The 27,553-nt window shown below is 41.3% G+C and overlaps 1 protein-coding gene across 1 annotated transcript in view; it reads left to right on the top strand.

The window, feature by feature from the left end:
* PDSS2 (decaprenyl diphosphate synthase subunit 2) overlaps window positions 1-27,553 on the top strand; it is a 69,888-nt gene that overhangs the window by 25,202 nt on the left and 17,133 nt on the right. Inside the window, exon 3 of the mRNA XM_035109292.2 lies at window positions 8,050-8,248. Coding sequence (XP_034965183.1) covers window positions 8,050-8,248 — 199 coding nt within the window. The remainder of the gene's footprint in view (window positions 1-8,049; window positions 8,249-27,553) is intronic.

The raw sequence follows: 27,553 nt of genomic DNA, 5'->3' as shown, positions 1-27,553 counted from the left end.
AGCACCCACAATATGAAAATCCAGTTCTTACAAGGGAATGCAACTCCAACAGGAGCAGGCTGCACGCCTTTTGAATGGATCTGCCCCCCCCCCATGGTTGCTTTGACTGGACTGGAAAAAATTATTTTCTTCATCCTCATCCAGTCTTTTGCTGATGTCAAACAAATGCAAAGAAATAAATTCAAAGCTAGCAGTTCAGTTGTGGGGGTTTTGTTTTTGCTGATTTCACCACTTTTCTTAGTTTGTAGCCTTAATATTTGAATGTAGCTTATCATTATTTAGAACAATTCAGTCATTGTATTTATCTGTCTTACTAAGCATAGGTTTTGATACATACAAAGTATATTTCTATTCTCTCTCTTGGTACACTATGCTGGATAATTAAAACATTTTTAGAGACCTTTGATCTGTCATTTCTATAACATAAAATATAACTTAATTTTATTCCTGACCATAATGGCTTTAACCTTGTGTACTAATTTGAATATGCTTGTGGAGGTAGAATCTTAAATGAGACACAAATGAAGGGAAAATTGCTAATGCTGGCACTGTATATCTAATGAGTACGGTGTAATAAACCATAACCTCTTCAACAGTTCTGTGGAAAACAGTGTGATTATTTTGGATGGATGGCTCTTTGTGTATGGCTCATTACCATCTGGCATAATCTGTATTGATATAGACTGTAATTGTGAACTATTTGACATGCTGCTTTTAATAAATGTGACTTGGCTGGTATGGGCTGGTATATAGGAAACTGTAACAAGGGAGTTGAAGGCTGCCTTTCAGATCTGAATCCCAGTCCAGATTCCTTGTCTGCTGGAAAAGACCACCTCCACAGATCCTCCTCCACAGAACAGATGGTCAGCTCTGGATTGTGTGTTTATATGTGTGTGTTTAGAGTTAGTTTTGCTCAAACAGGCGATTGGTGATGTTAGATTAGATATAGGTGACTGTGCCAGCTGTTCAGTAGTACCTCCATTCTATATCCTAACCTAGCTTCTGGGTTGAGAGACTCTACCCCCCGCCCTTCTATCCTGTTCCACCCTGTTGGATCAAATTAAGGAGCAACCAATTTGCAGATACTGTAGGTGCTTTGATATTAAGTTCTTGCTTTCTGAATCGGGACAAGTGTTTTCCTGTGGCAGTTAACTTCCTGATTGTAGAGCTGAAGGCTTCCCTGTTGACATCTTACTTAATCATTTGTTATTTGACTGTACTTGTTATATTACATTATCTCAAAGCAAGTTCTCCTTTAAATATATTAAATAAGTCAGTACTAGCTTCCCCTTAAAATAAGCAAAACACAACCTGATCCTGGTCCCAAATCAGCTGTATTCGAACTTTCAAAAGTTATCTGAATGGCTAGTTGCACCAAAGTATGGGTGGCAATGTGCATTTAATCTAAAGAGCATCCCATTCAAAACAGTATGGGTAGAAAGCAACTATGTTTGGATATGCATTCTGATCCATATCCAATTACATACTCAAGATTTATCATCTAGCAAATTATACACATGTAGAAACCTATTTACAGGCATTGATTCCCTTAGCTTGAATTGGAATGACTGGTCATGTTCATATGTAATGCTTGAACCCTGGATTTTTTAGCATTACGTTCATGAGCTGGAATAAGCCTGAGTAAAGCTTGAGCTTGTGCTTGGGCACTCCCACACACACAGAACCATTATTTACTTTTGCTTTCCTCCATCTGTTTGTCATTGCATCTGAACCATAAGTGGTTGTTTATAACACACTCTGGTTATTTTATTGATTACAATGATTCAAGATACAAATCCTTCCAAACCAGCTTACAAGTAGTAGAAAGCTATTTTAACAATATAATAACAACACAGCTATCTGTCAGGTATCTTTCCACAGTGCTGCTTCTTGTTAGGAAGAAGGCCTTGCAAAAAAGGGAAAGTTTAGCTGGAGGACATATTGAGGCAGTTTTTGCACTCTTCCATCACTCTCCTGGAATTCTTCCCACAAGGCAGTTGGTAGTAAATGACCCTGTGGAGCCTTGGGGGCTTGCAGCTGAAGCAGGCTCTGATTAGGGACTCTAGTTAGTTTATTTAACAAGCATCAGAAACCATGGTTTGAAGATGGCTTGTCTTGTAACAGACTGGAGTTCGTTACAAATGATGATCTCTGGTTCCCTTTTGATGACAAGTTGAGATGAGGGAGAAATGAAACTAAACGTTGCGGGAGTCTTCCTCCAGCTGCATGGGACAAGGGAGAGAAACCCTTTTAGACATACCTTCTGTTTTCTCCTACAGACATACACATCCTTCATATATACCACATCCCCTGGCAGTGCACTGAAGGAAATTCAGTTTAAAACAGTGGGCTGTAACCTTAACAGACACAAGACAAAAGGGAAAAAAAGGGACAGGGACACAAGAGGAAAATAAGTACGTTCACCAGTCCTTACATTATGATTACCCAGTGACCAGATGGAGTGGCTGCTTGTGGAGGCAATCCTAGAGGAGCCAAGCAGCAACAGGTCCCAGTGAGGTTGATGAGCAGAGGATAGGCTAACTGCCCCACTTCTGCAGATGCAGCTACAGTATGTGGAAATGCTTACCAGAGGGAAAGGGGGGGGCAAGCATCCCTTGACAATAAAACATAATAAATCTTATTTCTCACACACAATTGTGTGACATTAAAGTTTATTATTCCAAATAATGGGCCACAAACAATAAATTAAACACTAGGGACATGATCCAGACTCCCCTCTGTTCACAGCTCTGTATATGTGGCAGGAAGATTTCTGATACAGTGATAGCCAAGCTCAAGGAGTTGGATTGGAACACTAAATATGTTTGCCAAAACAACTTTGTATTTTTAATACTAAAAACTATAAAATATTAACGGTGGTTAGATTCCCAATTTCTGTTTAAAAATTATTTGAAAACTGTTAAATCTAAGGAGTTTAGATTCATATGTGTTGTGCCATTTAGTTACACTGTAATGTGGTTTCCAGAACATGCACTGACAAATCCACAACACTTGATCATTGTTATTATGAACGCCCATTGTTTGCAATGTAATACAATCCTGAGACAGGACAGTGCCCTTCAGATGCAAGGGTAGATTTAATATAGGATAAGGACGCTCATCTGTATACTTTCAACTGCAGCCATATCTCTACCCTTTCAAAATAATTAATAATAATAATAATAATTTGTGATTATAATAGTTAATAATAATTTAGTCTTAAACGAGTAATGTAAAAAAAGAAAAGAAAACGGATCTGACACATTTGGAAGTCGATAGGGAAAGCTGGATTTTTAAAAATTCTGTACAGCATTTCCAGTGTTTCTATTTCTTTTTTTACTCCTAATTCCCTTATTAGCTCTGTTCTGGCACATCTTATTTTTGGTGCTCTCAAAGCATAACTGTTAATTCAGTCTCACAGTTACATAATAGGCCTAGGCAAAATATATATTTTGTAAGGCTATTGCACATGCTACTAATGTTACAGAGCTGCAGAAATGTAACATGTAACTTGATGGTGATTGGTTTGGTAAACTATTCTCTAGGCAGGAGTCAACTCAGTTGTTACTGGTGCAGACCAGTGTCCACTTGTACAATGGGACTCTCCATTGTACAAGTGGAGGGAACCCCCAGGTTTGAGGGGGCAGAGGGGGAAGTCTTGTTGCGCAGCTGCCCTTCATTTCCTGCCCCCAAAAGTTAGTGCTACGTTGGATTCCACTGTCCTTTGCTTATATTACGTGAAAGCAGAGGGGAAATGGAAAGCTAGTACTGTAAAAGTGACAGGCAAAATGATTAATTTTGAAAAAGAATGAATGCTGGGGATATAAATCTGCCTTAAAAACTTTCGGTTGTATTGAAACTAGGCGTGACTAACTTAGGTACATTAATATCTACTCTGAGTAGAACTTTAGTGGATACAATTATTGTCCTGCTTCAAACCCAAGATTAGTGAAGGGTTGCTCCATGTGCACAGTGGAAAGGTAATGAAACTTTATATTCATATGCCATTCTCTCTAAATAGGTTTGAAGGCTCAGTGTTAGTATTTTAAGCTGGTTTTGAGAACTGATCATGATGAGATTGTCTACTTGTTTGTAAATCAGCTAATTAAAGTTTAAATCTGTTGCTTTAGCCACTAGATTTTGATCATTATTACTTCTAACAATGTTACACTTCCCTATAGTGTTTTTTCCCTACCATTTTGTAAACTGCAGTCTCTGTGACTTTTCTGTGCCCATAGGCAGTTAACATTGATTTATCCAGGAAAGAATAATTCAGTAAGCTAATAACCCTCACTGAACACAGGAATATTTACTTCCAAATAAACATGCACAGGATCAGGTTGTAAACCGTGGTTCAGATGACTGCAGTGCTTAAAAGCAGTATAAATACCATATTCCAGTCTTCTTTCTTATTTCAGAGGGCTGCTTTTGTAGTAAATAAATGTTCAACAAGTGATCCTTAGTGTGCTTTATCTATTATGGTTTACTTAAGTAAAAATGGGGCCATAGTTAATAATCTCTTGCAAGGTAGACAACCTCTTAATTACTATTATTTCACCACTCCCAAGATTTCTATAGAATATGTTTTCTCTCTTAACACATTAAACTGAATTCAGACTGCTTAAGAATCTCCAATTCTGGTATCCTGTATTAAAACTCAGATTCTTTGAGAAATGCCTAGAGCTATTTTATATATTCAAATGACAGATTGCTTTACCTTGTTTGTCATTTTAGTTAAAAATTAAGTAAGCCTTACGAGAAGATGTCCTCTAGCATTTTAAAAAAATGAATATACTAAATACATGAGCTGTATTTTTAATGCAGTAGGCTGAATAATACAGGTTCTGTTTGGAGAGCAAACAAGAGCACAGAAACCTAAGGAAAAATGGGAAGGAAGGCTCAGAAAGTATGACACTAATGTATTTGTGTAACCTTTTTGTGGCAAACTGTACAGGGAGGATTTTTGTTTCCTTCATTAACAGCTTATTAAAGGGGGAAAGGAACGCTAGGGACACTGGGAGCGGGGTGGGGAGTCAGAGAGGTGAGCTTGATCTCAGGATATTAATGTGTGCCTTCAGCTGGGGGAAATGAGCCATCACTTGAGTAAGCTGCAGCTTTATGTACTCGTCACTAGGGATCCCCATATGTCAGGGGTCCCCAAACTTTTTCAGCCGGGGGCCGGTCCACCGCCCCTCAGACCCTGTTCTGGGCCGGACTATATATTTTTTGGCGCAAGGACCCCTGCTGCGCCCCACCCCCTGGGTGGGCAGCAGAGAGAGAGAGTCCGGAGGGACAGAGACTCAATTTTCCATTTTCCAGAGTTGTTGAAAGGCGGCTCAGCCCCCCACCAGCGCACCTCTCCCTCGGGTGTGGGTTCAAGGAGGGAGATGCTGCCTTCACAGAAAGAAGACTGGGGGTGTGGGTTCAAGGAGGGAGATGCTGCCTTCACGGAAAGAAGACTGGAGGTGTGGGTTCAAGGAGGGAGATGCGGCCTTCATGGAGGGAAGATGGGGGTGTGGGTTCAAGGAGGGAGATGCTGCCTTCACGGAGGGAAGACTGGGCGTGTGGGGTCAGGGAGGGAGATGCTGGCACATTCATTCAAGGCAGTCCAAAGTGACACCATTAATTCTTTATAATACAGTATTGCTCTAAAAACAGATGGCAAAATACTATAACTTTACAGTACTGGTCTTTGGCGTCTGGAGAGGGGAAGGGGGAACTTTGTATCTGAAAGTTTAAAACTGAATTTGATCATCATAAAAAACATTGGAAGAGGCAAATGGCTTTAGCCACGTTTCATGGGGAGCCCTACCTGATTTCCGTTGAACTTACTGCAAAGTAAGTTAGCTCTTAGCCTGGCACTGAGAGGGGGGAGACCCAGCTGCCTTAAGAGATGAATGAAATAAACACCGGGATGAAAACACACACACACACACACACAAAGCGGGAGATTGATATTTTGGGGTCCTAGGGCAGATTAGGCAGGTCTCCTTAGTCAGTTGCTGCCCAGGGCTGCGGAGCCAGGAGGAGAAAAGTCAGCGGAGCTGCCTTTTGGACTGGGCTCTGGGCTCTGGGGCTGAGGAGCCGAGGCAGCTGAAGCAGCCGAGCGGAAGAAGCCCAGCGGAGGCAGGCGGGGCGAGCCAGGAGCTCCGTTCAGAGTCCCTTAAAGGCGCAGCGCCGCTTTTTCCCACCGCCTTCCTGAGCACCCCCTGGGCTCCTCTGCCTGCTCTTGCAAGCCCGAAAAGGCTCCTGTCCCGCTGCTGCCTCTCATAACGGCAGGCACAGGAGCCGCAGTTGGGGGAGGCAGCAAAGGGGCGGGAAGGAACGAGCAGCCCGGCTTCTGCCCAGCTTCGCTGCTTTAAAGCGAGCTGTGGAGGAGGGGAGGTTTCTCCTCCGGGCTGAGAGGCTGCGCTGCGTCTCTCTTCTTCTTCGAGGACTCTGCGCCGCACCTCCTTCTCCTTTCCCCAGCCCTGGGTTCCGCTCAGTCAAGCTTCGCCACCAGCGCACACACCGCAGGACCAGCAAGAGCTGTGCGCGCGCTGGTGGGCGAAGCTCGACTGAGCGGAACCCAGCGCAGTGGAAAGGAGAAGGAGGTGCGGCACTGAGTCCTCGGAGAAGGAGAGAGACGCGGTGCCACTAGCCTAGATGGGCCTGCGTGGAGCAGCGTGAGGAGGAGCGGCCACAGGCGGCGCCCAGGAGGAGCCTGTGCCATGCTTCCCTTCCGTGGCGCTGCTGCTGCGCTCAGGACAGGCGCAGGCTCCTGGCGGCGAGGAAGAGGTGACGCAGGGGGGTAAAATGGCTCTCGCTGGGATTTATTTTAAAGTGCATAATGGCCATGCCGATCCCCATACTTTTCGCGGGCCGGATTGGGAGGCCAATTGGGCCGCATCCGGCCCCCGGGCCGTAGTTTGGGGACGGCTGCCATATGTCCTGGGATCAGCAAGAGTCAGACCTCAGTTGTAGAGAGCAGAGGACACTCGTTGGTATTCATGGCAGGTATCTCAGCTCAATCTGCCCAGAGCAAGTCTGTTTAATGTTGATCAGCTGTCCATCTGATAAACTGAATTGATATGGACATTTTCTCCAAGGGCTGCCCTGACAATGACAGCAGAAGCATCAGGATGTCTTGTTAGTTGCCCTCCCTCCTCTTCCCCTGTTCCAGGATGTGTTAACCCTTCTTTAGACATAAGGTTATGACAGAATGTAATTTTCTGTCACATTCAATAGATGGCTTTTATTCCTGCCACACTCTGAAACAAAAAGGTTAAATTTAGCATATAAAAAGGTTTGTTACCCCATATACCCATTGCTATAATTCATCTATGTATGGTAATAGAATGTTGAAGTGCATAAAAACGGGTATTTTTAGACCATTTTTTTTAAAAGTGCTGCTTTGTTGTGGTTGTTTTTACTTGCAATTATCAACATGGTTTAGGGTTGTTAGTACACATTTGAAGAATGGGAGTATCCACATTTTGATTTCCTTTTAAACACTATTTTATATTGTTAAGTATTCCCTTAAATCTAGTAAGAATCCTCATGTCAGGGCCTTATTATACATGGCATCATATATGTATTTAAACAAATATTTTTTATCAGTCCTCTTATTTTGGAGAGGAAAGCAGCCGTGGCCCCTGTGCTTGTTTGTTGCTGAAAATTGCCACTTACCTGGCTGCTTTTTTGGACCTTAAGATTCCTGTTTTTAGCAAATGGGGGGGGGGCAAAAAACACAGCCAGGTAAAGGAGCTGCTTTTCAGTAGAAAATAAACACAAGGACCTGATCTGGTTCAGCACCAGCTGCTTTTTCTCCAAAATAAAATCAACCAGGTTAAACACATTTGTTCAATGAGTTAATGTCACGTGCAGTTTGCCCCTCAAGTGGGCCAGGCAAGATAGACTCAAAATGGTGTGCTCACAAAGTGCTGAATGCTATATTTGTATTGATAAGTACCCCATCTGCTATAGTTTTCAGCATTTCTCTTTTGTAGACAACCAGATTATACAGCTGTTTTGCAGCTAATTGAACTGTTTCCTGTCTTTGCTTTAAAGCCAACGAAGTCTGGCAGAGATTACTGAGTTGATTCACACAGCTTTCCTGGTACATCGTGGGATAGTAAACATTGGTGAACTGACATCATCGGATGGCCCGTTGAAGGACATGCAATTTGGAAATAAAATGGCTGTCTTAAGTGGTGATTTTCTTCTAGCAAATGCATGCTCAAGCCTTGCTGAGCTGAAAAATACTAAGGTAATATGGTTTTATTGCTTTAAAGAAGGTGTAGGCTTCATTTGTGTTTATTTCTCTGCTGCCTTTTGTGAGCTAATTTTGTTAGAAATCCATATTCCTTGAGGCATTAGATGTCATATAAAACTACTCGCTGCCCAAAGGTCTGAAATTTTATCAGATATGATATGTCAGCTATGTCAAATAAATTGTGCTATAAAATTAACACTATATTAACCATATTTACTCACCAAGAAACTACTAGTAAGATAGCAGACTTACGTCTATCATAAGTAGAAATAATGAATTAAAGCAAATTGAACATAGTTCAATGAACTTAACTGCTTCCCTTTTAAATATTAATAATATTGTTTGGAACAGGTTTCAAACTAGTTTTTGTTATAATTTCCCCCCCCTTTTTTTCTCATAAAACCTAGGATTCCACTGCACATAACCTTTTTCTATAGCAGTAGTAGAAGAGGTATTGTTTATTAAATTTGTATGCTACCCTTTATCAAAAGATCACAGGGTGATTCACAACACAAAAACACACTATACATAATAAAACAAAAACAAACCAATAACCCCCTTCCCACAAACACATTTAAAAGGCCATAGAATGTTTATTCAGGTGAAGGCCTGCTTATGGAGTAATGTTTTTACCTGGTGCCTAAAGATAAATAATGAAGGCGCCTGGGGAGCCTCCCAGGGAAAGCATTCCACAAACGGAGCCACCACCGAAATGACATGTTCTTGTGTTGACACCTTTCAGACCTTTTATGGAAGGGGGCACACAAACAAGGGCCTCAGATGATGATTTCAGGGTCCAGGTCAGTTCATATGGGGAGAGACTGTCCCTGTGGTATTGCTGTCCTGAGCCGTTTTAAGGCTTTATACGTCAAAACCAGCACTTTGAATTGGGCCTGGAAACTGGCAGCCAATGTAGTTGGACCAGGATCAGTGTAATATCTCAAACTGCCTTGTCCTGGTGAGCAAGCTAGCCACTGAATTCTGCACCAGCTGAAGTTTCCAAACCATCTTCAGAGGCAAAAATTATAAGTGTAATTTATCTAAGTATTCTAACCTAGAGGTTATCTAAGTATATGATAAAAGAATGATAAAATTAGATTACTTCATGCATTTCAGTTTGTTGGCTCTCATCCAGTCCATTACCGAGGCAAGACAATGGTCCATTACATTCACTGCTACACCTGCAGGTGTAAAGAAGTAGAGCTGTGTGTCATTAGCATATTGCTGACAATGTTCTCCAGAACTCCAGATGGCCACACTCAGCAGTTTCATGTAGATGTTAAACAGCATTGAATCCTGAGGAACCCCACATTGAAGGCTCCACAGGGCTGAAGAGCACTCCCCAAGCATCACTCACTGGAAATTACCATCCAAGCAGGAACCGAACCGCTACGAAGTAGTGCCACCCACTCCCAATTCAGACAACTGCTCTACAAAGGTACCATGGTTGATGGTATCAGAAGCTGCTAAGAGGCTGAGGTGGATAAACAGGGAAACGTTTCGACATACAGGCAATCAAAGCAGTTTCAGTGCCAAAACCCTGAATGAAATGGAACTAGAAAAGCAGTTTCCTCTAAGAGCACTTGGAACTGTTGTGAAAAGTCTAATCCATCCTTGGACATCTGTTATCATGGGAGAATGTGAATGAGTAGACTGTTCATACATACTATTCATGATAGGCATAGAATTTTTAGAGTGACAGTGATCACAGGAATGGCTGGTTGGACATCTTGGTTATGACCAGGTTCACACCCTGTTTTATGTGAGCATGTGCTCAAGAACAAAAAGTGGTATTGTCTGCCAAGTGTATTCTGTGTACATGCATGCTAAGATGCACAGAGAGCTATTGCATGAACTTGGTCTTTTATAAAATCTGCAATTAAAATCAAGGGGGGAAGTAGCCATAAATCATTCTCGGTCCTACTCAGATTGATGAAAAACATGGATTAAAATGCTGCTCATTATTCTGTCTTTAAGTACTTGAGCAAAAACATGTAATTATTTCAAGCTTGCTTTGAATCAGTTCTGTAGTAAATTGAAGCACAGTAGCCTAAAAACTGCTTGTATTCTCAAGCAATTAAGCGGCATGTCTGAAAGTTCTGCCAAAACATGTTAACACTTTCTCCCACTTTTGACACCTGAATACTTTAATACCTTCTATATACCATAAGTGGAATACAGGTAATTTATTTATCAACTCATTCTTTCTTGCATCTTAAAAAGCATGAACAGTTGGACTATAAGCTGTAAAAATCCTTGACACTTACACTGGCTTGACTTGGTATTATTTTGAAAGATGAGTTTTTTAGACTTGTGTATTTTGCATGAAGTCTATAAAGCCATGAAGTCCTCCCCCATTCCCACACCCACCACTTTGTGAAATACTCATTGCAGTAATCCCGTATTTCCCATTGGACCCGGTGGGGCTTTACTTCTGAGTAGACATGTGTTTTTAATGGTACATGTAAGGCAGGAAGTATTTTGCCTAATAATGGAGCCAATTGCTGTGATTTCAAAGCCAGGTGGGGCTAACTCTTAAACCACCTAAAATTTTCAGATGGCCATGAATTGGAAGGCACACAGCCCTTGACATCTGTCCACTTTGCCTTTCCAATTCTGATATGTAATCCATGAAGAACGTCTGCCTCAAGTTGGAAAGCAGGTAGAGCTGCTGCTGCTGCTGCTATTGCTATTTCTTCCTCTCTTACAAGCCCTTGGATTCAGCATGGGGGCTGGAAGGAAACCTGTAACTCAGCATGGAAAAGATGGCTGTTACTGTGCTGCTGAGCTGCATAGCTGGCATCAGTCTTTTCCCAGCTGCCCAGCTGATGGCTTGATCAGTTGAGCTGCAGGGAAAGATGGGCAGAACTCCCTGGGGCTTGGCAGGCTGTACAGAGAGTGGCCAAGGGTCATGTGTGGCCTGCAGGTTGCTCTACAGAGTGCTATTATTATACCCCAGACTCTGTGGAGAGCTTTTAATTTCTTGCATTCCTAGCATGTAGGACCATCTTCCAAGGCAGATTCATGGGAAGCCAGCTAGTGACCAGTTTTATATATTAGGATGTGCTAACAAGTGCAGTGAAACAAATAATTGTGTGTGACACATTACAAAGCGTACTGGTCATGAGAGACCACAGTGATTGAGGAAGAACATATTTGTTTCAGTGATTACAGTTGTGATATGCAATATATTTTACATCCAATATTTCTATTATTGTTTTGTACTGTCAATCCCAAACTAAATCTATCATGGTGTTATGGGCAATTGTCTGAGATTTTGTATGATGCGTTTATCTCTGTATTTCTATCAAGCCAGATAATTAAATGTGAAAATTTGCAGTCATAATGAAATGCAGAGCTGTTTTATAATTGCCAAGGGTAAAATTAGCAGAGTCAATTATTTTCCCCTTAGGCTTTTCCCTGTAGATATTAAAGGGCTGCATGATAATTGCCTTAGGTAACACTTTGATTTTTAAATAACATTAAATATAGGAATTGCTGCTAATCTTGTCACAAGTTACCTCTTTGCATTACTGCTGTAGAATATAACTACTATCAAAGGGCTGAACCTACGTTGAAATGTCGGTTATGAAACTGCAGATTGCATAAACTCCTTGCAAGGAAGACACATGGAAACATCAGTGTCTGTCTTGGTGATGAGGTCAATGTCATAGCTTTCTTAGTTCTTTGTTGGTGTGAACATGCCACTTTGCATAATAACGTGTGAGCAGTATTATTTAGCAAATGGATATTTCTGGAAAAATCATGTTTATTAAAAAAAAACTAAACGAAACTACTCTTTTTCTGCTGGAATCCTATTCTGTTATCTTTTTGTGTGTGCAGTATGTGTCAGTTGAAACGTCATTGTATACTGTATTTTTCGCTCCATAAGACACACTTATTTTCCTCCTTTAAAAGTAAGGGGAAATTCTGTGCGTCTTATGGAGCGAGTGCGTGGTCCCTGGAACCGGATTGCTCAGGGGCGAAAAGCAGATCGTGCTTATATATATATATATATATATATATAAATATATATATATATATATATATATATCTAAAGGCCAAGGAGGGAAAGAGGAAGCCGCTCAGCAGCTGATTACAAGAGATTGGACAGAGAGATAAAGGGATGCTAGCTCCCTTCTGGCCCGCCCCCTTGCCCAGGCCTCCATTGTTGAATGTTCTGCAGAGGGAGGCTGTTTGTTTTCCCAGTAACATGTGGCTGGATGATTGGATTATCTGGCTGATTAGATTATCAGAAGCTGCAGAACTGTGAGTTGAACAGGATTTTTTCCCTTTGCAAAGTAAACTCAACAACTTTGAGCTGATCCATTAAAAATGGGGCTTTTCCTCTTTGCAAAAGAAGCTGCACAACTGTGAGCTGATCCCCCCAAAATGGGGCTTTCAAGGTACAGTTTATTTGTGAAGAACTGTGGTACTATTTTTCAAATTTATATGAAAAAATTAAGGCAAGTTTTCTTGGAAGCCACACACATTGAACCTGGAGGCATGTAGGTGGCCTTGGCTCAAACAGACTATTGTATTGCAGGTGAGAAGAGTGCTGTTGTGCTCAGATTCTTTTGGGGAACTTAAAGTGGGCATATGGTTGGCCACTGAGACTACAGAGTGCTATACTAGATGGACCTTTCGCCTGATCCATAAGACTTTTTTATGTTCTTATTTTGAATGTTAAATCCTAATGACAAGGAAATGGATATGAATGCCAGCACTTGTAATTTCTTCTTTTGCCCCATTTGTCTCATGCCAGAAGGGAGCTTTGTGTGCAGATTTATGTGTGGCTTAGCCTATTTTCAACGTTATCTAAAATAAGTGATTTATTACATGAACTGCACGGAAACCTGCCATATGCATCAGAATGTATAATAAACGGTGCATATAGTTGTCTCAGCCATGTGTTCTTCTGAGGTGCCTTATTAAGTCTTTGGTTTATAAATACTGTGAAAAATAGATTGTATCATCATAAATCTTTAATTTAAGGGAATGAACTGTAAACATGAATGATCTTCATGATATTTGCTGATGCTTCAAGGACAACTTCCAATTAGTCTGTGCTAATTTATTAATTTTTAACTTCTGGACAAGTCCAGTGATATCACAGTGGCCGTGGCAAAGCTTCTTTCAGTAGTCATATGAATCAAAGATCAACATACCCATGACTAAACAAATAATGCTTCGGTCTCCCTTCCCTGGGGGGATGTCTGTATGAATCCATATTTTATTCTTAATCCATGTTATGGGCCGTTGGACCGCAATAAAGATTATTATTAAGATATTAATTTCTTATATGCATTTATTGCCTACATGATGTGGATAAAGCTTATGAAAGGGAGTATATTAGAGCTACTATGGCAAGTCCAGGTTACTTCTGGTTTGCAGTTTCTTGGTTTCTACTGGCTAATCATTTTAGCATTTTGTCCTGGAATTTGGTGCCAGTAGAACTAAATAGCAAATTTCATTTTGCTACTCTTTAAAAGCTATGGGCCATCTTCAATTTAATTGTTGAGCTAGCAGAAGCCGGCACACCTACTCCTACTAGTGCAATGGGAATCCCCCCCCCTGTCTTCTGCCCATGTGCCCCTGCATCACCCCCAAATCTGCTCTAAAGGGTCAAGAAAACCCACTGAACAGCCCGCGAGAGAGGAGAGGAATTTCTGCTTGCCCAACAACAAAATCTCCTTAGCGTTACTTTGAATACAGTATGTTATGCAACAGTATAGTTATGTCATATCTGAGCAGTAGTAAAGTAATTGTTGTGCTATTACACGCCAGCCTTTGACACAGGAGCCTTGTCAGATAATTACTAAGGACTTAACAGAGAATTAAAGAGGTTCATGTTGGGGTGGGGTTGGGGGGTGGGGAGAAGAACACAGTGTGAGTAAGAAATTCCTTCAGCTTTTCACCTCTATGGATTGTAGCGGCAGCTATATAAATTTAGGTTGGTCTGGATTTTTGAATATTACCCAACCCATGTCAACCTTTGATATCAAAGCGCTGGGTTGTCAGTGCAGGTGGAGACTCCAGCAAATGGAGAGTTTGGTATGTTGTGTGAAACGCTTGGGTTTGGCACATGTGGCTGTCAGCTGAAGCTATACACAAGGCAATATTGTTTCATTGAACATTAACTGTTTATAAATAACCAGTAGCACAGATGTACTACTTATATTGTGGCTGAATTTCCGTATGCTAGCTTATGTATTCCTTAAGGCATAAATATGCTGCTTACTAAATAAGCTATTTGTTTACATAAACATCAGATATTTATGCAAGCAGATCTTCCTTCTGCGCAGAATCTAATAAACTTTTTGGTTCCTTAAGCAAACTGATTTTGCTGAGCAATTCTGAGCTGAGTTTTGATTTAATTTCCCTTCCCATTATAGGAAGGGTTTACCTGTATCACGGCAAATAATGTACAATATGGGCTGACATTGGAGTACAAAGGTTGTAGCGGTTGCTTATGAGTATGTATGATTAGGACTGGGATCCAAACTCTTCATAGTTCTATTACAAACTAGCTCATAGTAGCTTGTTGTTGGTTATTGTACATGGTGCATTGTAGAGCAGGACTGAGGAACTGCCAACCTCAAGGCCAATTCTAGCCCCCTTCATGTTCACATTTGACCTATGGTGCCCCCTTGCTGCATCCCCTTCACTGTGCTGCAAGTCCCCAACCCTCTGCATTTCTGTGTTAGGCAGGAAGTAAGAGTAGCCTCTTTCCCTCTGCCTAGCCCAGAAGGGGAGAGAGAAAATGGGAGAGATAAAGAAAGAATGGGAAGAACAAAAAAGGAGAATGAAAGAAGGGGGATGAGAGAAAAGGCCCAGCTTAATCCACTGCTGTTGTGGAGCCCCTGCGGGATCACCCCAAGGAACTGAGACCCTAGTTATAAAAAGATTCTTCATCCCTGTTGTAGACTAACTGGCAAAGCTGAAAGCTGATCTCTGTCTGAATAAACTTCCAGTGAAAATGTTGGCAGTAGATGGGCTACTGCCCATTTTTAGGGCTTCCCTAAAAAAAAGAGAGGAAAGGCATCTGCCCTCCATGAAGGGTGTTATTTCTGTAACAAAACAAACTGAGGATAAATCTAGTAGAAGAGAACACAGATATGTTCTTTGTGGCCATAGTGAGTTTAAGGGTAATTTAGTTTTAACTGTGGAGTTGAACATGTTAAATATAAGGGATTGTTTGCTACATCCTTGACATTTTGCCACATCATAGCCCTGCCACTGACTTGAAGAATTGGCTGGGGTGTCAGTGATTGTAAACAAATCAAATTCAAAACATCTGTGTTAATTGATTTCTCTCTCATGTGCACATATTCTTTCGCATCCCAGGAAGTAGCTTTATTCTGTGGGAAAGGCCCCTGGAGGTTTTTAACGTAAGACTTTATTCCACCCCCACCCTTGTGACCCAGTTATTCACCTAACTGTAGAAAAGAGAGGGAGCTGTGGGAATAAATCTGGCATTATGTTTCCTTCTCCTGGCTGTTTCTGCCCCCAGGTGACGGGGCTGTTTGGATTAACTGTCATTTTGGCAGCAGCTGACATGCCAGATCCCTGTGCCATAGAAGGAAGGAAATGACTTGATGGGCCTGGACATTTGGGTGTCTCACTACAACATAGTTTGTTTGCCTGTGCATTGTTGATCAATAAGGATAAGCAAGTAGTTACAAAAAATCTTTTTGGAAAAGAAACACCCAAGGGATGGCAAAGAGAGAAAAAGGTAGGAAAAATTGAAGCACTATAATATAAAGCTCCAAATAGCAGCCATGCACAGAACAGCATAATTGAGGTGAGGAAGGGATGTTATGAAACAATACAGAGGGGCAGCCAAGTTGTACATCTTGAAGTAAAGGGCCGCATTAACAATGTGACCAAGAAAGATGCCATGCTGTCAGGAACTGAATGCAAGCAGGAATAGGTAAAGGTAAAAGACACCTGGACGGTTAAGTCCAGTCAAAGGCGACTATGGGGTGCCGCGCACATCTCCACTTTCAGGCCAGGGGAGCCAGCGTTTATCCGCAGACAGCTTTGTGTCCTGTGCAAAACACTGTGATGAGTGCCAGAGTGCACGGAAATGCTCGTTTACTTTCCCGCTGTAGCGGTACCTATTTATCTACTTGCACTGGTGTGCTTTCAAACTGCTAGGTTGGCAGAAGCTGGAACAGAGCAACAGGAGCTCACTCTGTTGCACGGACTTGAACTGCTGACCTTTCGATCAGCAAAGCCAAAGAGGCTCAGTGGTTTAAACCACAGTGCCACCCACTCCCTTCTGTAGGCAGATATATGGTGGAGCTGGTCCCTGTCTTAAGCACAGTCTTTATTCTTGGATATCTCTGCCTCCTACTGGCTGTGTTGTGAACATCACCAACAAGGGGGTGTTACATATACCAACCAGAGAAATAAGGTTCTGAGTCTAATACCAGTGCTAAGTGTGGTTCCTCCCCCCCCCCCCCACACACATTGCCTTCCACAACCTATTGAAGAGCTGTTTGGTCACTTTAATTCCAACAAGTTCCTCAACCAACTTCATGAGATGTAGCGATGTCACACACAGAGGAGCATAGGAAGCTGCCTTATACTAAATCAGAGAATTGGTTCATCTGGATCAGTATTGTCTACTCTGACTGGTGGTGGCTCTCCAGTGTTTCAGAAAGAGGTCTCTCCCTGCCTTACCTAGAGATGCCAGGGATTGAACCTGAAACCTCCTGCATGCAGGAGGGGTGGGGTGGGGGAGTAGCAAGTAACAAGAGTGCTTTTGCTTCTTCTTCAGTACGGCTTCATGCAGTGATAGTCTCACTATAGTGCTAAATGAGCTTTTTTCAGTGCATGTTGTTTAGTCGTTTAGTCGTGTCCGACTCTTCGTGACCCCATGGACCAGAGCACGCCAGGCACTCCTGTCTTGCACTGCCTCCTGCAGTTTGGTCAGACTCATGTTGGTAGCTTCGAGAACACTGTCCAACCATCTCATCCTCTGTCGTCCCCTTCTCCTTGTGCCCTTAATCTTTCCCAACATCAGGGTCTTTTCCAGGGAGTCTTCTCTTCTCATGAGGTGACCAAAGTATTGGAGCCTCAGCTTCAGGATCTGTCCTTCCAGTGAGCACTCAGGGCTGATTTCCTTAAGAATGGATAGGTTTGATCTTCAGTGCATGTTAGCAATCCTATATTAGTGCCTTCTTCCAGGGGCAAACTATAACTGCATACTGCTCCTGCAAGACACCATCATTTGTGAAGGCTCAGTTGGGCCAGCAATATGGAAGCATGTTCTCTTAGATGTAAATGGCCTACAAAGATGTAGAGGAGTGTTGTTGCTTTGTGTGTGTGTGTGTGTGTGTGCATGTACACACACACACACAATCCAGAAAGCCCATCAGCTCCATTGTTGGTCAGAGCAGTTTGCTTGCTTGCTTGTTTAAGGTTAAAAATAATTAAAGCTTGGGCTGTAAAAGTTGTCAGAGAAATGTCATTATCTGCTGAATAACAAGACATTACCATATATTTGTGACCATTTTGAAAACTAGCTGTCCTTATTTAGCCTTAGTGCCCTTATATTTGCTAAGAGAACGGATTGCTGTTATCTGTTAGCGGCGTGCTGAATTTTAATTCAAGCTAATATATTTCATCTGGGAATTAAGGCAAGTCATGTGTAACATTGAAATGTGACTTCTTCCATGTTGAAAGTACAGTGCTGTCAAATAAATATTAGATTTTAATTGGCCCCATATAAGGGATTTGGAGTTGTACTGTAGTTCGCTGTTATAATAGTGACATGGTTTGTTTTTCTGTTATGCATCACATTGTGAATCTTCTGCTTTTGAGATTGAATAATAACGTAATTGTATTATTTATTTATTAAATTCATACCCTGCCCTTCCCCCCAAATAATTATAGTTTGAATCAGCACAATGAGCTGAGCTCCCATTGCTCTGTCCCAGCTACTGCCAACCAAGCAGTTTGAAAGCACACCAGTGCAAGTAGATAAATAGGGACCGCTGCAACTGGAAGGTAAATAGTGTTTCCGTGCGCTCTGGTTTCCATCACGGGGTTCCGTTGCGCCAGAAGCGGTTTATTCATGCTGGCGACATGACCAGGAAAGCTGTCTGTGGACAAATGCCAGCTCCCTCAGCCTGAAAAGTGAGATAAGTGCCACACTCCATAGTCACCTTTGGACTTAACCATTCAGGGGTCCTTTATCTTTACCTAATGTTCTTAATACAAAAAACGTTTGCAATAACAGCATGCCAACTTTGACTTGAAGTTTATTTTTGTTTGACCTAGATGAATTTCAAGTAATCTTAAGATTCTGTCAATAAATGTAGTAGTGGCTAAATTTACCAGTTGCTGGAAACAACAAAAGGAGGAGTGTTGCTGTGCTGTGCTTAGGTCCTGCTTGTAGGTTTCCCATGGATATCCGGCTGGCCACTGTGAGAACAGGATGCAGGACTAGATGAGCTATTAGCGTGATCCAACAGAGCTATTCTAATATTCCTGTATTTAAATGGGAAGATAAGCAGTTCTCTCTGATAAATGGAATATTGTGGTGAAGCTGTAATTACCACAGTATGCTGGCACCTCCCCCCCCCCCCCCGTGTCAATAATAACAGGGTTTTATCAGCAGTTTCATTATACAGATATGATTCTGCTTGTATAAGACCACCCTCTGTCCTGAAAAAAGAATTTGGGGGCAAAATGTGAACATTGAAAGTACAGTCTAGAAAAAGTATTAGATGCTTGATCAGTTCTGTTTGCTGAACACAATTTCTTACCTCCTCCTCCTTGCTGCAGCCCCAGTGCCCCTTGAAAAGCTGCTTCTAAGTGATGAGGGATCCTCTGGAATAGTATTAGATACTGTGTGAAGGGGTGAGAAGGGGAAAATAATTGACAGAAATCAGAAACGACTCTGCCCTGTTGAATGAGCAAGTGACTTTTGCCTGTGCTAGGGCTTTGTTGGATTCAAGCCAGTATTCTGCGATGCTCATTGCTGAGAAGGATTTCAGATGCAGTTCTGTATAGTAATTATAGTTTCCCTTGAAACTATAGACCTGATAGAACCAAAGGTTAAGTTTCCAGACCCACTTAATTTTGTTTCTTCCTAGTTGTGCATTATTGTAGATTCCATCTTCATAACAATAGACATTCCTTAATGGGTGTTAATTGATCCCTTCTGGCCGATTTTCCTTTGGTATCTTTAAAATTTTGGACAGCATGAATTGCAATAAAAATGTTTGTCATTGTTTCAAAATACACCAGACTCACGAGATCACTGTTACCTTCATTGTCAACATAATATTATCATAATTTTATAGAAACTTGAATGGAACTTTCCTCCTATAAAAATGGGAATATGTTGTGAGAAAAGCAAAGTGAGTAATAAGTGTTGGGAATATACCTTGCCAGATGCTGTGTAACTCTCTGCCTGAAGACAACAACAACAACAACCCATCTACACATAGGCTGGTAACTTGCCCAGAATTAAACTCTTTGGATTTGGATCTCTTGTTCAGGGCTGAATTTAGGAACAGGAGACCCAGGTGACTGCCTGGGGCGTCTGTCATGGGCTGTCTACTCAACTATACACTCAGCAGCTGAAATGAATAGTGCAATCGGTTCATCTGCACTTGTAAAGCTGGCAACACTGACCTGTGTAGTTAGCATTGTGAACCTAAAAAAAATGTGCAGAATTTTACAGTTTCGGTATCCATTCAATAAAAAGCATGCGTAATTGTGATCAGATGTATGTGCAAATTTATTGTCATTCAAATCATGCCTCAGAAGTTTTGAAATGAGCTCCAAATATAATAAAAAAGTACTCAAAAGATGAACCAATTGTGGAGCAGTGGGAGAGAGATGCTCCTTGCCTAAGGCATCATTTGATCTAGGAATAGTCTTATTTCTGAAACCTGTGTGGATGTAGCTAATATACAGATTTAAATTAGTGGGTTGTCTGGCACAGTTCTGTTATCCCACTACTACTGGCAGGTCTCAGGCAGACATCCTTCTCAGCCCTACTACCTTAAATCTTTCACTTTGGGATGTGTTATAATGATGCACTGTAATATTGTTTACAACACTAAATAATAAGCCAGGAAAAAACAGTCAATCTTCAAGCCCAATACAAATAGGCTATCAAACCCATTTATATACAGTACATATCCTACCTTTTTCACAGAACCGGGACTCAAGGTAGCTTACAAAAATTTTAAAAATACAGGTAAAATACACATAACCAAGGACATAGAACAGAGTATGGTTGAAAAATGAAACAATGTAAAAATAGATCTATTAAAATTCAGATAAAAACAGCAACAGTACAGCATACCATCGTGAGTCCATTCCTTAAAAGCAGTCAGTTCCCCAAAACCTGCCACATTAAAACAGGTTTCACCTGCTGGTATAAGGACAACAAAGAAGGAGCAAGTCTAGCCGCTCTAGGAAAGGAGATTTTTTGTTGCTGCTTATTAAATTTGTTGTTGTTGCCTATTAAATTTGTACACTGACCTTCATCCAAAGATCCCAGGATAGTTCACAACAGAAAAATACAAAATGATAATCCAAAGTACATACAAAAACAAACCAATAACCCCCCACTCCCACAAACATTTAAAAAGGCATAGAATGTTATCAGCCAAACACCTGGTTGAAGAGAACCATTTTCACCTGGCACCTAAAGATGTAATGTAGGTGCCAGGCAAACCTCCCTGGAGAGAGCATTCCACAAACAAGCCACTGCAGAAAAGACCTGTTGTCTGGTCGCCACCCTCCAGACCTCTTGTGAAGAAGACACACAAAGAAAGGCCTCAGATGATGATCGCAAGGTCTGGGTTGGTTCATATGAGGAGAGGTGGTACCGTTGCCTTCACTGCCACTAGGTAGGCTCGATGATGAACCCTAACCTGTGTTCAGTTGCATTCAACCAGTTTTCCTCCACTTGCATTCAAGTCATCTTCCAGCTTGTTTCCTTGCCCTAAGCTCCAAAGTCTGGGATCTGCCACTGGGAAGACTACCTCCTTCATTCCCACCAAATGTGCCTGTGGGAATGAAAGAAGGGTGTCTCCTGAAGAGCTCAGAACGTGGTAGGTTTAGCGGGAAGGCGCTCCAATGAAAATTTCTGTTACTGTATATCTTATATCTTTCTTTGTGTGTGTGTGTGTGTGTGTGTGTGTGTGTGTGTGTGTGTGTGTGTAATATATATGGATGTTTTAAGAAGGTCTGTTATTGGTTTGGAGAAAGACAAAGGTTCATATGGAATAATATGGTCCATCAGCATGGACCTCAGCCTTTTAGGGCTTTATAGACCATAACCACCACTTTGAATAGCCAGTGGAGCTTTTTTAACAAGGGTGTTGTGTGCTCCCTATAACCAGCCCGGGTCAACAGTCTGCTTGCAGCTCTTTGGGTCAGTTAATGTTTCTGAGTAGTTTTCAAAGGTAGCTCCATATAGAGCATGTTACAGTGATCCAAATGGGATGTAATATGTCACTGTAGTCAGATCAGACATCTCCAGGAATGGCCACTGCAGAAATCTGGGCTCAGGGCTGAATCGAGGAGCATACCCATTATCCTATGTCTAAAGTAGACTCCAGTGCATGATAATGATTACAATGATGGTGATAAAAAGTGGCTCACTAAAATGAAAATGAATGTCCTATGCCAAACTTGTGCTAAAATGAGATATATGAATTATAGGCAAACGAATGACATCTCCATTTTTCTAAAGGGTTTACTTTTGTTAATCTAGTGTTAGCACTATGGATTAAGGATGTGTGTGAGAGAGACAGACAGGCAGACAGACATTTATATATATATATATTCGCTTCAATTGATTACTGAGGTTCTTGCTGGAATAAATTTCCCACCCTTTCAGCCTATAAAGGGAAGATAAATCTTCCCTAGAGAGCATTCTGCTGTCTTCTTAATGGTTTTTAATGGTGCTTTGGTATTCAGGAAAAAAGTAATAAATTTGTATGTGATTGTTTTTACTACTGCAGCAAATGCTTAAGTGCCAAACTAAACCTTCCTGAGAAGCAACTAATAGGAAAGATTAAGATGTCTTTGATCACCTGTTATCTGAAGGGACAGGAAGATCTGTAATGCATTTTCCTGCTTCATGGTGTAAGAAGTCTTAAAATATTTTCTTGAGTCAGGTTTTAAGGAAGGGGGACTATAATTAAGTAGATTCTTCATGTGCTGCTGTTCTGTACAGACTGAAACTGACAGAATGAAACTTGCAAAATCTTGTCGTCATTGAACTTCACATTCCCAGGTGCCTTTTATGTTAGTCTGGGATCCAAGCACTGTTAACTAATCTTGGACTTAATGTTCCATTTTGTTAATTGAACAAAAGAGGTAGAGGATGTCAGACCATGGGTTCATCTAGCTCAGTGTTCTCTGCTCTGAATGGAAGCAGTTCTCCAGAAGCCTGCCCCAGCCTTCCTTGGAGATTCCAGGGATAGGTCCTGAAACCTTTTGCATGGAGAGAACTGAGCTGTGACACTTTCCTAAACACTTCTGTTTAATGTATTGGGTGCTAATTGGCACTTCTACCTTAAACATTATTTATTGATGTGGGACCAAGCCTGCTAAACTTGTGACTCCATAAGCTGAATGCAGCTCTGTTGGTGAGACCTTCCAGGTGCCTGACAACCTCTCTTTTTGCAGCAAATAAAATAAAAAGATTTAATTTTTAAAAAAAACTTGGATTATCTGGTGAATCCCTAACCTCTCCTTGTGAGTTCTTGTAAATCTGATCAGTATTAAGCAAGCCTCAGTATGCAGGTTTAATCCCCAGCATCTCTAGGTTGGGCTAGGAAAGACCCCTGCATGAAACCCTGGAAAACAGCTACCAGTCCATGTAGACAATACTGAGCTTGATGAACCCAATTGTCTGCCTCAGTATAAGCAGCTTCCTATGTACCAAGTGAGCCTATTTACACAGAATCACAGAACTGTAGAGTTGAAAGGGACCCTGAGGGTCATCTAGTCCAATCCCCTGCAATGCAGAAATCCCAATTATTCATACATGACCATCCATCTTTTGCTTAAAAACCTCCAGGGAAGGAGTGCCCACCACCTCTCGTGGGAGTCTATTCCATTGTTGACACTACACACTTTTTATCTGCTGGTGGAAAACATTAGTCCAAGTTCGTTTCATTGACCTAGAGGAAAACTTGCACATTATGATAGGAAGTCATAATAGGGGGCAAAGCCCTTGAGTAGATGAAACTTCCTGGAAGATCATTAAAAATAAGACAGTATTTATTGCAACAGTTTAATACTAATCTTATAATTCACATGCTTACTAAATCTCTGATACATTACTGCCTTGAGATCTACTATATCAATATGGCAATGATACATATCAAGTTCTATATTTCCAAGAAGATGTAAGAACCGTGCCAGACAAGATTATAATTGTAAAGGTCCTCTTCAGGACCTTACTTAACAAATCAGCTAAAGTCTGGAGGTGAACAAAATAAATAATAAAGACTTCATTTTGTTTGTGATTGGAAACTTTTCAGGTGCATTTTCAAAATTCTAATTGGAGCCCTGTTTTTCAGCATTGGGGTCATGTAGTGCACAGTCGACAAATTGCAAGTTTCTGCACTAGGGGATACCTGCGTTTTTCTATTAAGTGCATTTATTCTTTATTTACAAAAATATTTTTAGTCTGGTCTTATAGAGGCAATTCCCTTTGGACAGGCAGCCAAGGAATAAAAAGTAGTGTGTGACAAAGCTTTAAGCCTGGGGTGGGGAACTTTTTGCAGCTCAAGGACCTCATTCTCTTCTGTGCAAGCTTCCAAGGGTCAAATGCCAGTGGTGCGTGGTATGTGGGAAGAGCAATGGATGTAAATGTATTTGTTTCAGTAGGCTTCTACACACACACACTCACACACCCCTCTTTGCCCTCCATCCAGAGAAGCAGTAGGTATTACCAGTGTTCAAGGATACATTCTAGTCAGGCAAAAACACTCGTGGTGGGTGTGAAGCTGGGCCAGTACAGGCTATAACTTGGGAGAGACCAGAGTTCAGAGAGGCTCAGGTGGCTGCAGTTACCCACCCTTGCTGAAGCGGTAGGTTAGGAGAGTAAAAGAAAACATATCCTTAAGAAACAAGGAAGCAAAGTTATTGGCAACTTGAGAAGGCAACTGAATGAGACTCTAAAAAGCAGCTTCACATTGTTGTCGTTGTGGTTGTCATCATCATCGTCATTGTCAAATTACTGGTATCTAATAGCATTTCCCCAAAACTCAGCAGGTTCTATCTTAATGGTGAATTGACTTTTAGGCATGGTCACAGGGAACTTAATTCTGCTTTTAAAACATTCTCTCTCTCTCTCTCTCTCTCTCTCTCTCTCTCTCTCTCTCTCTCTCTCTCTCATAGATTGTTAGTTGGAAATGTGAAGTGTGCCTTCAGCTAGCAAGTCTATCTGGAACTTGGGAGTCCAGCACAAGCAGTTTTCTTGTTCATCCCTTGTAACGTTTTTTCCTTTATTTCTCTTCAGTTAATTCCCCAGGACACTTTTGCCTCAATCCGCTGCTTTCTATAATGCTAACTTTTTTTCAGATCATTTAAGGAGTGCAAGTGCTCCATCATACCAGCATGTTGTCTCCCTCCTGTCCTGTTCAGGCTCTTAAAAGCTATTTATTCTTCAAGTACTTGCAGCCTTTAAGATGGCTACTCACAGTTTGGTAGGCTGCGTTCATTGCTTGATGTAACTATTTTGTCCAAACAGTTAGATGGGGTGTGTGAGAGAGGGGCTGGACAGGGAGAAGAAAATGGAAATTATTTGAGTCGCCCAGATGATCCCAACTGAGACAATAGCAAAAATAATTTACACAGCCCGAATCTCAGTGAGAAAAATACACATTAGCTATTGAAATATTGCAGATCTGTTTTTCCCCTTCTTCAGCTGTAAGATGCCTATTCTTGCATTCCAAAGCTATATTCTGCTAATGTTGCTCAGAGAATTTCTTCCCCACCCCATCTTTATAAACAGTTGTTACTAGATTGTCAATGCAACATAAATATGGTGTTATATTAGTCTAACTGTCCTGCTGTGATGGTAATATTCAGTCTATGTACTTGATTGATAATTCTGAGTCCCCCAAAATTTGCATAGTCCTTCAACAGTGGTTTTCAAATTGTGCTCCAAGAAACCCTGGATTTTTCTCATAATTTTTTTCTGGGGTGTGATCCTCAATGAGAAAATAAATGATGGACAGGCTCCATGAAAGAAAGCTTGCCTACCATTCCCAAACATTGTTTAATATTTGCAGCTACAGGGCAGTGTTGGGCATGTTCTGGACTGAGCTTTTCATGCAGAGCAACACTGAGGTCCAATTCACCTGGGCAGCACTCTGCACAAATGGTGCAGATCCTAAAAACCTAATGTGCAGAAATTTACCAAAATCACAACTCAGAGCAAGTGTTGTCTGAAGTTCAAAGATTGAAAATCCCTGCTGTATACCTAAGAAACAATGTCTTATACTGAGCCAGATCGTTGGCCCTTTTACCTTGGTATTGTCTACACACTGAATTGCAGTAGACTCTGCAGGATTAGAGACAGGAGTCTTTCCCAGACCTCCCTGAAGATGCCAGGGGTTGAATCCGAGACCTTTAGCTTTAGCTCCTCCCTGAAGTGGTTTGCCATGCCTGGGAATTAAACCCAGGCTACTATGGTGAAAACACAAAGCCATAACCACTAGACTACCTGGCACCTTAATCATGCTATGAATAATATTGAGAAGGTAGCCTTTTTCATATTTTATATAACCTTTATCTAGTAGGTATAAAGTTCTGATTAAGTAACTTACTATACTCTTGAATATTTCAGATTTCAGAAGCATCTTTCTAGCACTGGTGATGGTTGGGGAAAGTGGAGAGGGAAAGAAGTATATGACCTTGTATAGTACAGTAACCAAAAGTACGAGCTCTGGGTCCCCAGTTCAAATATCACTTCAGCCATAGACTCAGCAGGGCACAGTGCAGGCATAATATTATGTTGGCATTCCTTTGGGATTGGTTCAGAAGGTGCAGCTGGCGTGGCCCGCAGTTGAGTGCAACACATGGATGCACACATGCTATACCTGAGCTGAACTGGTTGTTGATCAGTGACCAGACCATGTTCAAGTTCTTCTGCCCCTGTGTAGACCTGTAAAAATCACTTTGATCATTTGGGGAAAATCTGCTTGTTGTCCTGCACCCTACAGTATATCATAGTGGGAAGGTTATGAAAGCAGGCATTTTCTGCAATTGCCCCATGCCAACTGTGGACCACTGTTCTGAATTGGAGTTAGGAGAGCATCAGATCTCTCTTTGGTGAAGGCTAGTGATTATATAATGCCTTGCTGAAACAGGAGTGAGAGACAGGTTGGAACGTGTGCATGAATGAAGGGTCTGTGAACATAGGGACCTATGGTCCACTCCTGATCCCTAAGCCAGGGTTAAGTGTTATAATTGCAGTAGGATGTTAGTGACCATTAAACAAGGCTGCTGAGAAGATAAAAACTTTAAAGGGTGATTGTTAAGGGGCAAAACACAATTGTATTTATGTGAAACCTTTTATAGACTCGTACTCTATGGATATATAAACAGTAGCTTTATTGCAAGAAAGATTCATTGCAGATGAAAAGAAGTGCTCTTAGGGTATAAGAAGTAATTGTACAGTTTAGTATATTGTATGCCTATGAATTTCATATAGTGTCGATGTTGGTGTTAAAATACTGTATGTTTACAGAAAAAAATTCTGATTCTTCATGAAATAATTACCATAGCTTGAAATTAGTGAAAACCTGCCACTTCCTTATATGTGTGTATAAGAAGTAAAGGATCTTTTGCTGAGTTGTGTCTTGTCTAGAATTTCAGAGAAGTTTGGATGTGTGTTTTGAGAGGGGGGATGAAGTTCTGGCTATTCACAGCTAGATGCATTGTTAAAGCTCATACTATCACTTTGACATTTAGAGGTAGGACTCAGTGTCTTTGTAAATTCTTCTTCTTCGTATTACTGCCATGTCTCTGGGCTCCAACAGTTTCACAAACCATAATATTTTTTAGTGAGTGATTGATCTGTATTATGTGTCCCAGCCATCAGAGAAATCTTGAGATGTTGCTTGTATAAACCGTAATACAATCTGACACTGAGCATTTGGTTACAGGCTTTCATAGACCTATTGGCGATACACAATCCTCCTGGATTTGGGCATAAGGTTTATCTGATACCTTCCCAAAAATGCCCCTCATTTTCTCTGTTCCCCACTTAAATAACTCAACACATCTGGGTTAACACTG

The sequence above is a fragment of the Zootoca vivipara genome, chromosome 3 (genome assembly GCF_963506605.1).
Source record: "Zootoca vivipara chromosome 3, rZooViv1.1, whole genome shotgun sequence".
Lineage (NCBI taxonomy): Eukaryota > Metazoa > Chordata > Lepidosauria > Squamata > Lacertidae > Zootoca > Zootoca vivipara.
The sequence above is the reverse complement of the archived record's forward strand: the minus strand, read 5'-3'. Positions and strand labels throughout refer to the sequence as shown.